General features: G+C 37.0%; 1 protein-coding gene across 2 annotated transcripts in view; it reads right to left on the reverse strand.

The window, feature by feature from the left end:
* tox2 (TOX high mobility group box family member 2) overlaps positions 1-13,879 on the reverse strand; it is a 134,618-nt gene that overhangs the window by 86,688 nt on the left and 34,051 nt on the right. For both annotated transcript variants that reach the window (XM_087801461.1, XM_087801460.1), the window contains exon 2: positions 2,075-2,167. In XM_087801461.1, the coding sequence (XP_087657587.1) occupies positions 2,075-2,167 (93 nt within the window). The remainder of the gene's footprint in view (positions 1-2,074; positions 2,168-13,879) is intronic.

Consider the following 13,879-nt stretch of genomic DNA (forward strand, 5'->3'; position numbering starts at 1 on the left):
TTTTTTTTATTGGATTGTAACATTATATATCATATACGCAATTATACAGATTTCTTAAAAGCCTTAAAAGTCAATCTTATTTTAAGTTAATTAAAAAAATATTCCTTTATGATCAATTTTATAGTTTGACTCTGACTACCTAAGGGCCACATGTACACAGAAAAAAATACTTTACAAGATGTGTCTAAAGAGACTGAAACGGAAAAACAAAAAGCTCCAAAAATGTTTTGCCTTTTGGCTCAGCTCAGAAAACATGCTTTAATTTCTCCATGTGTCTAAGAGGAATCTGTTCCTACGATAGGGTCCAAATTGAAGGTCATAGTCTTGGTGAAGGTGTAGAATAATTGAATGACGTATTTTACATTTCAGCGTGAAGATAGATTTGTGTGCCGCCTTTATTTTTTTTACACTCAAACAAAATGAACGTCCTTGATAAATAATTCAGGACATCAATACAATCTCACTCATCATAATCAAAAAGAGGTAACAACATTACACAGCTTTGTATGACTCCCTCTCTTTCCTCAGCCCTCTCTCCCTCTCTCTCTCTCTCTCCCTCTCTCTCCACATCACCCACTCCTCTCCTCGAGCCCCGCAGCACTGAAGAGATAATTCAAAAAGCACTTGCCACGGAGTGAAACATGAAAAAGCCCTGCATGAAATTAAATTCTCTCTTTTCAGCCCATTGTTCTTTCATTTTTCACTCCTTTGTTACATAAATGCATAAAAGCAAAGCTGGCTAGATTCTAATTATGATTCTTACAATACAAAAGCTTTTTCTTTTTTTTTCTTCATTATTAGTGCTTAAATAATGAAAGAAGGGTTTCACAAACAAAGTAGACTTACTGTTCCAGCACTTTGTCAAAGTCGCTTCACTTCAATAAACTTTATCTTCTACTGTCCGAGCAGAAAATTATATGATGAGAAAATACAAATGCTCTTAAATAAGAGGATTAGCATTAGCTTGTCGTTTTATAGACTTGAAACTCAAACCCTTCTCTGTAAAACAACACAACATTCGTGTCAGTCTTTAACAGTTTTTGTCGAAATTAAGCGAATATGGAATCGGGAACGACGTCAAAGTTTTATTTTAACGTAGTTTTAGATGCACATTAGCTCTTGATTGTTCAGAACATGTGCTCCTTTAGGGTTGTGTGAAGTTCAAATGAGTTTACCGTGTGGAAAACACAAATGTGTGGTCGAATAATTAGCATAGCTTTCAGTATTCATTCACTCCTTTCACTAAAAACTATTACTCATTTCTTCAAACGGTTGTAAGTGCCTGTTTAACCATACATTTATAAAAACGCAACAAGATCTACCTAAAGTAGAAAAGGGGCCACGATTTGTAACATGAGGCTTTTTCCGGTAACTAAGGGAGAAAGAAGCTGACATTTTTATTTAATGCATAAAATCGCTGGTAATGGACCATTTTCCTTAGAAACCCGACCACTTAAAGGTCAAAGGTTACCAGACTATATTCATTGTGCTCATACAGTAATTGTGGGAACACGTGGTAATGTCGTAATGAGGGAAGAAAATGGCGAGAACCGCAAAATGCAATCATTGTGTTAGCATGTTGCTATCCTCATACGAACACGAGTCCAAGTCGGATAAATGTCACCGCGGTCGAGAACTGTAGCTTCAATAAAAAGTGACCCAGAAAAGTCATTATCCATTTATCCCGCCTTCATAAGCTCGCGACGCTAATCCGATGCTTGTAGATAGTGAGGGGGGGAAATATCCTCCAAGTACATTGGTTAAAATACTGACATCTTGTCCTGGGTCTAGCCCTGGGCCTCCACCCAGCTGCACAGGCTTATAAGACCTCAATAGGGAGGTGTCTTAGAGGCATCCCAAAAAAGATTTTCAAGAGATCTCCACTAGTTTCTATTGATGTGAAAGAGAAGTGGTTCTACTCTGAGTCTCTTCCAGATGACGGAGCTATGAACGACTTCATTGTACTTAAGGTAATGCTAAATCTAGCAAGCTAACATGTCGATGTTGATTGGACAAACCGCTTCTGATCTGTTCGTGTAAAGACAGTAGAGTTAAGTATTGTTGAGAGTCTTACCCCAGAAGAGGGCAGTCGCTTGCCGTCGGGGTTCGGGCGCATGGGCAGGGAACTGTAGAGCCTCACACCTCTGTCAGGAGCTCCGTATCTGCTCTGAAAGTGGAGACAAAAGAAATGATTGTAACCATGTTCCAGCTCGGAATCAAAATTGAAAAATCAAGCGTTTCTAGAAGAGCACCTCAAAGAGTATAACCGTCCACCGAACCGCTCATTTCCACCCATATAGTTTTTCTAAGATCTGCTTTTACCATGTCATTAAATAACTTTTTTTTATCATTTTAAATATTGTTTACAGCAATGAGCTCAGTCAGACAGCAGGGGGCAGTTTTTGTGTTGTTTGAGCTTCATTATTTGTTCCTTTTACCATAATTTCCTGACTCTGTTCCTATGTTTATTACCTCCTTAGCAGAGGTAATAAACAGACACGTATAACAGGATGTGTTCCCATATTTTAGTCGCTAACTTGCAGACAATATTAAAAAAAAAACAGACAAGAAAAGCCATAAATGAAGCAGTTATTGAATATTTTGTATTATTTTCCCTCGTTATGAAGAAGAACAAAAGACTGAATCTCTTAAACTCCGTCTTGAAAGTGCTTCAAAAAGCCAAGTTTGTGTGACTCTAGTTCAAAGTTTTCTCTCTCTTGTAAAACATGAAAGCAATTACACATGTATTAGCCTGCATTGTACGTAAAAAAAAAATCCTCTTTGATGTTTTCATAATTGGGATTCGGGATTACAATTTTTTTTTTTTTTTTTTTTATGACACGGCACACATTTCTGCGCTCTCTCCTCGAGGCGGCCGTGAAAACTGAGACCTCTCCCCGGGTGACGATCTGAAGTTTATGTCGCGGGTTCAAAATGATTAAACTCTAAAAGCTCACGGATCAAAGAGGAAGCGGCGGCGCACACTTCTCGTTTTTGCTTCTTGGTCTCATATTGTTTACAAGGATTGTTTCATGCGTCTCTAGTCCGGGCAGGTCCGGCCGCCGTGTTAAATCACATCAGCTCACAGTCGTGTCCCTCACATAATAAGTGGATAAAAGCGGCTCAGAGCTGTTGTAATGGGTCGCCGGGGTTTTTTTGACTCTATTTTCACACTGCTGACTGCGACAGACCGCTGGGTTCTCCGCACCGTGTGGGTTTAAACCCAGAGCAGAAGCAGCGGATACCAAGGAAGCTAACGATTTGTAAAGAGCGGCCTCTGACAGGAAAAGACGAGAGCGTCTCAGTGGGGTTCACACTGTGGTCTGCAGGTCCCGTGCTAAGATCTACTTCACATCATCGCCCAACCAGTCATTCATATTCTGGAAGGTTTGCGGCTGTCGGCACCAACACGTGGGCCACGGTTTTGACTGTGAAGTTTACACAGCAATTACTTTTATCGCGACGATTCATCCATCACTCTAGTTGTTGTTGGAAATGTTTTGAAATGAAAATGCTGGAAGATGCTCAGTAATTTATCACTGGGTAAAAAGACAAAACAGGATTTTTTTTGTTTGTATTGTCAGATGATGTTTCTGTGTGAGTTTTAAATGTCTAACCTCGTTTTAAAAAACATGAATATTTTAATTATCAAATACTGGGCTGCATAAAACTTCTACCAAGTACACAGAATCAGTTGATTCACTTAATCACAATAAAGATACAACTCTTTTGTAACACACAACCTTATTAATTCTGTGTATTATTATTTAAGGTTCTTCTGGAATCAACTACTATATAATATCAGGAGACCAGAGAGAATTTCTTTTTTTAAATAAAATACAATTTTACCCCGTTATCTAGGGGTCAAAGTGACCCGAAGGCCACTTTTGCTTCCTTGAATACAAATGCAGTGGTGGTGGTCGTTCACCTTGACCCAGAGACTACACAAGGGATAAAACAAACACAAGGGTTCCTTTAATCCATACTATATAAATGACTTTCTTACTTACTAATATAACACTTGAGTTTTTTGCTCAGCGTATTATGTGCTCAACTTTGTTAACGATTTAAGTTAAATAAATCTCCTATTTTTCATATATATTTTTATTTTATTTTAAACAGTCTAGCGATGCACACAAACGTTCCAGGTTTCAGATATTAACTTAACACAACCTCTTAAAGTTGGACCAGGTATCGAAAAATGGTCAATCTTTTGAGCAGATCAAGGTGAATAATAACATGAAAAAGCTAACAGCAGAGGACCTTGCCACAAGATCCAACATTACTTACACCTAAAGAAGCACCATTTCAAAGAATATGAGCAATATGACAAAAAAAACACACACAGGATAGGCAGATAACTTTCCAGCTATATTTTAGAGACAAGAGAAGCTTTTCAGTTGATAGTATGAAAGCCAGAAACAATGTCATAAATCTTACCTATTGTATATATACATATATATATATATATACTGTATGCAACTCCCAATTGCATTTAGCATGTAGCATTAGCATTTTTTTAAGACGCTAACTAGCTTCCCATTCCTCTCTTCCAAAATCTTGGCTATATGGAATATTTTGTTAACGGGTAGCTAACTTATTGTTGCAACCCATGAGGGGAAAGGTTAAAAAATTAGTGATTTCTGCTTCGGTTTGCAACAGTCTCCACCGTCATTTCACCAGCATCACTAACCTCACTTTTTACAATGAACCACACCCCTGCAAGATTGTATTTATGGGTCTGCATAAGCATTACCATCATAACCCCGCACCGGAGCACATGCAGCCGGCCATGCATGAAACATACGTCAGGACTCTTGATTTATTCTCGGCGAGAAAACCTCTACGCAGAGCAGCTTTTATGCATTAACACTTTGCTGATCTGAAATCCTCGGGTGGACTGTGCAGACACTAGAGACGGTCCCCCGGGGGGGGGCATGAAAAAAAAAAGTGCTGAGTTGGTATTTGGTTTTGTGAACTCATTACCAAAGATGATGAGCAGACGGCCAACTTGTCGATTGGGTTTATAATAACGATGATGCAGGTTTATTAACAAGTTATCTTTCTCTTGACGCTGCATTACTCTGAAGTGCCACAAAAGATATTGATAGTAATGAGGACTTTTATTGAATATAGTTTATTTGTTTGACTGTTTAGATACAGAGAGTGTTGAGTGTTGTTCATAAAGCCACATAACATCAAATTATAAACATAATTACAAGTTGTTACTTTCAATTATGTAATGTATTTCTTATAAATGTCTTCCGCTTTGTAGCCCGGATAGCTGGACTAGGCATCGTCATTTTTTTGTGTTGCGGCTGCAGTAGCGGACTCGCGCCCTTAAGGGCATTTATAAATGACTTATGTATATCTGGATACAACGGTTTTTTTTGTGGCACGGACCGTAATGCTTTGGTTATACCAAGAATTGAAACATGCTTTGTCTTTTAGTGCCAAGTTTTGCTTCCCATGCATTATCGAAACTTGCTTGTTTTTTTACTAAAGAAAAATGAATAAGTGACAAAGGCAGAAATTGTATATTTTAACTCACCAAAATTGAAAATGTAACTCCAGATTTTTACCATTAGCAATGTAATTTTGTTTTTGTTAGCATTGATCAATAAAATTAAAAATAAATTTGAAAAAGTATCTTTCAGTACAAGGCCAAATTTTTAAGTTTTTCTTAAGTCATGTTCGTGGGAGTGTACATAACGGATTAAACAAGGTTAAAAGGTTGGAAAATGTTAATTAATCCGCCATAAACTACTAAATTAATTATTATTATTATATTATTTCTACATCAATTTGTTATTTAAAAAAAATAATCAAAAGGATGGGAACCCAGTTAGCGTACAGTCACGCTCCACACAATCCTCTCCCCGTCCTTGTGGAAGAGTCGTTGCCTTCATCTCTCAGCAGAGACTTTTTTAACATACGTGGCCTGCCAGCATCACAGCTCAGTTAATGCCTCACAGCTTCAGCCGGCAAAGGAGCCGCGGTAAGTGAATGTTTGATATTTGTCCAGTGTGCCGGGCTAATCTGGCCCTGTGGCGTACCATTACGATGCTAATAACAGCTGTCTGCAGCCTGAAGGGGCGCACAGGCCGCCCCGGCTGCGCTAACTGGCCCTGACAGACTCATTAGAGGCGCTGGCACCCAGAACGCTAACAGCCAAAATCCTCACATTTCCTTGCCCGCTCCTAACAGCGAGTTCACGAAGCGTTGGTCTCGACACTTGTTCCATGTTCGGGTGGGAATCACAGGCCGACGCGTAAAGAGGATGTAATACACGAGAGAGATTAACACAAATTCATTGTGTTTAGAAGAGACTAGATTTCAGACTCATGGTGCCAACAGGTGTGAAAATGAAGCAGATAAATTATACATTTTACTGTTTTAACTAGACTGTAAAGAGTTGATGGTGAGTGAACCGATGTATATCTGATGGGTGCGAAAGTACACTACACAGTGCACTACAACTACTACAACTGAACACAAATTATAGTTCTGTGATCTGGATGTAACTTAAAATAAGTGCATGATTTAATATGTGCATGTATATGACTCCACCAAAACTGTTAAAAAAAAACAACCAAGATGCTTTTTCTTACCTCTTTAGCATTATATTTCGGATGAGAGCAATATAAATATTTAGCTTTACCATAGAGAGTGAGATAATTCCATCTCTATTAGCTTCAATAGATGGTAACACGGTTAGCTAGCTAGCTATCTAGATGGTTGGACAGATGTGTAGATACAGTAGATTGATTGATAGAAACATATTCCTGTTTTTTGTGCAGCTTTTTCACCTATGATTGATAGAAAACGTACTAGTTAGCATGCTGACTTTATAACTCTTTGTATGTTATCGTATCCAACACATACGCAATATCAAATATTAAAAAACTGGATCCTGTTTTCTTGTAATAGGCACATCATGATCTACCAATTGATCAATAAGGCTTCTTGTGTACTATCACATTAAAAAGTTATATAAAAACTCTTCCAAGACCATATTTCAAAAGTTCTGGTAATTTCAGTTCTATAATTATTATATATCTACATTGAAATTATTATCAGAACTTGGTGGCAAACTATCAAATATGATTGATATTTGGTTAAATTGTGAAATTTTGGATATTTTTCTATTTAATTTTTCATGTAAAAATATATAATTAAAGCTGAATAAACAATAACATTTGATGTGATTATCTTTACTATCTTATATACTATCTACTACTATCTTATTATCACTTCCTCAGCCCTTTAAAGTGATTAATTTCACTCATTTTTTACTCACTCTTCTGTCGACTGCCAGTCATTTGTCTTCTTGGAGTTACAGTCAAAACTGTATGTCCTCATAGCGGGAGCGAAGGATACTCATTTTCTCCGTCCTCGTCAAAAATGACACCTAAATACCTCCTTACTGCTCGTCTTTTTTCGCGGGTTCGCGGCCATCATATAACTTATACTGTACATGTCGGCCCATAACTCTATTTGAATTACGTGTGAACTATCGCTTTAACCCAAATAAGATAAGATAATATTTACTGCAACAATGGGGAATTTTCAACAGTCTCAGCTGCACATTATTCACACTGAGTATCAGAATATAAATAATACATATATACAATACAAAGGATATACAGAAATATCCACAACAAAATGCACTGAACAAAAAAAGGAAGTTTGAGACTACAGACATAGGTTCAGTCAATCAGAAGACTTGCATTGACACATTTGCTACTGATTGACATTAGAAACTCATCTGTATTTTAGCCCATTTAAACTTCCTTCAATTTGATTCTAAAGTTCACCTTCTCAGGCTTGTTTCACCGGCGCACGTGTCGGTTCTGATCAGTCTGCGCTGACTTCGGAAAAGCTAGCTGAATAAACACATGAAAAGAATGCCACAGGAAGATGCTGCACCGCACCAGGAAGACGCTGGCATCCTCTCAGCCTCGTATCTGTTACTGTGCGAGGACGGCGGGGACTTCCCTAGACGCGACAAAAGCAAACAGCGGCTCGTTGCTTGGCAGTGCTGACCCAATCAGTATGTGGAGCGGCAGAAGATAAACAATGAAAGACAATAATGGCCAACTCCCCGCGGACACATTAACAGTAGCAGAGAGGAGGGAAGCCAGTTCCATTTACAGTGCTGGTGAATAAAAAGCTGCTTCTTATCGATAACTATAAGCATTGTACTTCGAGTATAGCAGTCGAGAAACAAACTTTTTTTTTGGCTCCTTCTTTTAATAAGTTCACTGTTTTGGAAACATGTCACGGTAGATTATATTTAGCCTAATATGCCTTAACATTATGACCACCTGAACAAAATCGTGTTTACCTAACGGCAGTCATTGGAAAGAAAAACAAAGAAATAAATAAATCATACTAATAAAAAAGAAATTATATATATATATATATATATATATATATATATATATATATATATATATATATTTCATTTACAATTACATTTTTGTGTTGCAAATAAACTTCAGATGTCCTTGGGAGCTGATGGAAAAAATTAAATGCTGCTAGATCCTTGCGATGACTGAGGACGAGAGGATACAGTCGACTCCTGCAGCTTTTAAAGCTGGCGTTTGGACATATTTTGGTGTTTTTTTTTAAATGAAAGCAAATACGAGTCAAAAGTCATGTGGTCTGTACTCAAGTACTCAGACAATACAACAAATATTTCATTTTTTTCCTGGAATTTCATTGTTAAACACATTGAAAACAATACTATAACTATAGATCTAAAGGTTAAAATACATAAAGCAATTGCTAAGGTAGTATAATACAAGGAGCCTCTTAGGAATCTGTCTGCAGGTTTGTTTTTAGAAGTTAGCATCACAGGTAATTCTACAACTTCTAATCTTCATAATAATAGAAGATTTGTATGGTCAAATAGACAATAAATGTTTATTTAATTTAAAGTGACGCTTCTTGAATAATTTTTGCTATTTTCAGTATCTTTTTCAACCCCGGCTGGTGTGAGGTTACGGCTGCTCCTCGCTTGTTACTTTAGGCAGCTTTACCATGTGGTCGCCCCCATTACGGCAAAGCCGCATTTAAAACGTAGTAATTGCGATTGAGTTGTTGTCTCGTACGATTGTAAAGGATCTTATTCATTTGGAATCATTATGAGTTGCTTTGTGTTTTCATAGTCATCAAAAGAATCATGGTCAAAGTGTGTTTCAAACTGATGACTAAGCGTTTGATTAAGATTTCACTCTAGAATCTTTTTTTTTTTTTTACTGTCGTTCGCGGACTGTGTAAAGCCGACCGCGCAGCTGTGTGGCTACAGTTACCTGTAACATTAGCCGCTGCATGTTATATTATTTACGCAGATCTGGACTTAATGGAACACATGTGTGTCTGCCGCCAACATTCTTCCCAGATTAGCAGAAAGGCGGGTTCACATTAGAGTCCATTGATGAGAGGAATGCAAGGTCTCGACGGGCTTACAGGGGGAAACTCTATCACTGGTACTGTACGTACAAATGCACGGCCCGTGTATATACACACACAAGCTTTGTTTATATATAATGGAGGCTGCGGGGCCACAATGTATGTACAGTATGCACTTAACAATGGACGTTGTCAGACATCAGGAGCTCAATAATGAATAGCACGACTGTCAGAGCATGTTATTCACTGCTGTCCCTTTAAGTGCAAATTCTTGATGGAAAAACGTGATCCCGTCCGTGACGCCGCATAAACACGTTAAATAATATCGCTCTGATTTGGAGCAGCTGGAGTCTAACAGCCAATAAAAGCCTGGTGTTCTCTATTGCAGTGTTATTAATGACTTTCGAAGACAGGCCCGGTCGTAAAGGATCATCTTGATCTCTGATGGTCGGCCTTGAATCTTTACTGACCCTCTGCAACTGAGCTGTTTTCTTACCAACGAAATGAAACATAACAAAACCGTCAAGAAGACTGTTTAAAACAACCATATTTTGTGGACTACATTGCACACTTAAAATCCTTAAATAATCCTTATGAACTGTTGTATCTATTAATTATGGTTCAGCCCAAACCTATTCAAGTAGTTCATTGTGCTTGAAAATCTGTCAAATGTTTTAGTACAACTTTGGTTAGCTGCGCAACCTCTGTAGTAATACTCTGCGAGGCGCCTTGGTATTACTGCAAGGCTTTGTAGTAATACTCCGCAAAGTTTTGTAGTAGTATTACGAGGCTCCGTATTATCAGTCCTTAAAGCAAGTATTGCTCTGCAAGACTCTGTAGTATTTCTCAGTGAGGCTCAGTGGTATTACTCTGCAATGCTCCTTAGTATTTTGTACCTAGCTCCTTGGTATTACTCTGCAAGCCTCTGTTGTATTATTCAGCGAGACACTATAAGGCTTGTTAGTACAGCGTGATGATTCGTAGTAAGAATCTGTCGTATTACCCCTCGAGGATTTGTAGTATTACTCCGAGGGACTCTGTAGTGTTACTCAGAAAAGCTCCATAGTATTGTTCTTTGAGGTTCTGTAGTATTACTGTGCAAGGATCTGTAGTATTACTCTGCAAGGCCCTGTATTATTACTCTGCAGGAATCCAACGCAATGTGAGAAACAATACATTTCTAATGTGCTTTAATAGACTCGTTCATTAAAAGGTGCAGTTTATAATCTGGTGTACTTTACGGGCTAAAAAATATGTTAAGGTGTCAAACCAAAAAGAGTTAAAGGGTAATCTTAACCCTAAATCTCCTCTAACAAAACTTCTTAAGTGCTTACATTGTTGTATAAGTCAAACAGTATATTAAGGCTTTAAAACGTTGTATGCCATAATAATTTCCTGCTTCACTGTAAAAATGCAACTCTGGCCTTATTAACTCACTTAGAAATACGCTGACATTTCAAGAGTACATAAAAAAAAGTCAGGGGATTATTTGCAGTAAATAATTTGCAGTTGTAATTTGTCCTCTTTATTGAAAATGTTTCCTCTTTAAGGTGATTTACTGAGGATGTTTTGCCATTTTCAACTCGTTCCCTCGTGCGACCTTCACGACGTTCCCTCCGAGCAGATCAACCAGAGCCAGGACACGAACCTCTGATCACACCATCGAGAACATCCAGGGTTTGAGTCCGTTATTTATAGCCAGAACGCTGCTTTTTACAATCGTTCTCCATCTGTTCGGGTCAGTTTCCATTCAGTGATATTCGGAAACGGAATTACGGCAGCATCAAATGAAAGCCATCGACGCGAACACTGTTGTTATTTTGGGTGATGATGGAGAGGTCGTCCGCTCAATTGCCGACTACCTCCGTAATGAGCCTAACTGTCCTTGAACAAAACTGTTATTGAAATAACACAGATAGAATTTAGATTAGAAGCTGAAAAGTGGCTCATTCCAGATACCCTTCAGGTTGTCATAACAACTGTGTATGTTCTCACACACTGCCAGAAATGTTCAATGATAATCCAGACGTGGTTTAATTAATTTTAATAGGGATAAGAAAAGGAAGACGCACCCTTCATGGACAAAAACATGTAGTAAAATTTGCTTTTTTATCTCTGCTGATTTGTATTTTGTTTCATTTCATCTCTTTTGACAGTGATGTAGAGATTAGTACTGGTTAATAGAGCCTTTTTTTTTACACACACACAACGAGAAAACCTTGAACAACAGATTCAAAGTAAATTGTTTTGCAATTTAATAAGGAAGGAGAAGTGCACCTAGCTTTAACCTTTTTCAATTCCCACTTGAGTGTACCCAGCTTTTAGGCACAATCTAACCAAACCTCAGATCAATTAATGATATAACACACATTAAAACTACATATTCTTTAGGCATAATGCATTTTAGTGTATTCCATTTTATTGATTTGAGTTGACTATGTTAGCTTAAAAGCTAATAAAACGATTAACAGTATATACAAATGTTAAAGATTTTGGTTTTACTGTTAAAAATAAGTAAACAATTGTTGAATTAGAAATATTGATTGTACATCTCAAATTATTACAGTAACAGTAAATTTAAACTAATAGCAGAAACAAATTTGATTAGCTTGTATCCTCATTGCCAAAAAAATATTTTGATGAAAATAAATTGTGGCAAAACCCAAATTATAGCTTTAAAATTAAAATAACTTTACATTTTGAAAAGGTGATTTCAACAAAAACAATATACAAAAGGCTGTAGCCAACCCTGGAGTCTAACACCAACTAAAAAAAAAAAAAATCAGTCGTTATAATTCTGGTAGGAAACAGAGCTTTTCACAACTGTCAAGCTGAGTAAAAAAAACAACTTCTTGTGCGTTTTAGCGTGAGTCACAGCTCGCTCTCTTATCAGTCGGTTAAATGGCAGCGTTATCAGATGAGAAGCTGCACCTGCCAGTCCACCAGTAGATCTATTAATACCAGAATGAAACAAAATAACGCTCGCAATCTGAACAAAACATGTGGAAACAATGCGTGAAATATGTTCGTTTTTTGGGGGGTAACAGACTTTTTCCACAATCTAAAGAAAAAGAAATAAAAGGAACCTGAGGAAAATGAAGCTTGTTATAAAAAAGTATTATTGCAAATACAATGTTAATTAAAAGCAGATTAGTTCAAACCCATCATTAAGAATAGCCTTTAGAACAAACTAATATAAGGATGAAATTAAGATGCATTAGTTTAAGAGAATATAAAATTATTGTTTTATCAATACAGACTTACTTTAATACTGATAAACTTTAAAAATGTATTAATTAGATTATGATTCAACTTGTTTTTCAGCCAATAATGTCATTAAACTTTAATTTTAAATGAGCTGATATGACTCTTTATTCACTTCCATATGAGTAAAAAATAACAAACCCAAACGGACACTAAGAACATAGAGAATATGAACTAGTCTAGTGTGTTGCTCAAGGACACGTCGGCAGTCTTCTCGACGGCCACTCGTGGGAAACATGTCATTCATTCACTAAGATCAAATATTATCGGTGAAACGGCACAGTGTTCAGAACCGTAATGACATGTGAGGTTTTTAAATAAAATATGTGCCTGTGCAAACATGTGTGTGTAGCAGCTGTGTAAAGTCAACCTGGAGGATCATATTTTATTTACAACACCTGCACCAGTTTGATTATTTTCCTCGCCCGGTTCTCGCCGATGCTGGTTTAGCCTTCCGTCGTAATTGTTTACTTAGCACGCTGAACAAGTCGTAATGGAGATGTTGTTATTTATTTGTGTTGCTGTGACTATTCTTTTCTATATAACAACACATTAAACATGGACAATTAGCACTTAAGTTAGCACTTCATTTAAGCTACATTGCACTTTGGCAGCATTAGCACTTCATAAAACAAACAAAAGTGAATTAGCTAGCATTGACTTTCAATTTGCAGGATCATCGAATCAATTTAAAACATTTCAGTATCTTGAGCAGCAGAAACATCATGATTTCTACCATGGTAGCAGCTTTTCTGTGTTAGCATTTAGTCATATCAGTATCACTGCAGCGACATTAGCATTTATACAGTTTTACATTATTAGATTCAGTCAAGCTACATTGCTGTATGGCAACATTAGTGTTTGCATTAGCTATACAAGCTAAAATTAATTAGCACTTTAGCGCTAGCACTTAAACTAAATCAACATTAAAGCTTGTTTAGTCATTTGAAAATGTAAAAACATCAACTTCCTTAAGTTTTATTTAAGGAAGTTCTATTTTTTTATTTGTTTATATAGTTTGTATCTGCTTCAACACGTCAACATTGTAAGCGCTACACGAAGAATAGTTTCTGTTATTAGCATGGTTAGCATCTATTGCCACAATTGTAGAATTAGTGAATTTGCAAAGCATTTAAATGATTAATATCTTGTGATTAAAAATAATGACTTGATAATGTTAAACACAAACAATAAGTAC

Source organism: Callionymus lyra, chromosome 10, assembly GCF_982586985.1.
Source record: "Callionymus lyra chromosome 10, fCalLyr1.hap1.1, whole genome shotgun sequence".
Classification (NCBI taxonomy): domain Eukaryota; kingdom Metazoa; phylum Chordata; class Actinopteri; order Syngnathiformes; family Callionymidae; genus Callionymus; species Callionymus lyra.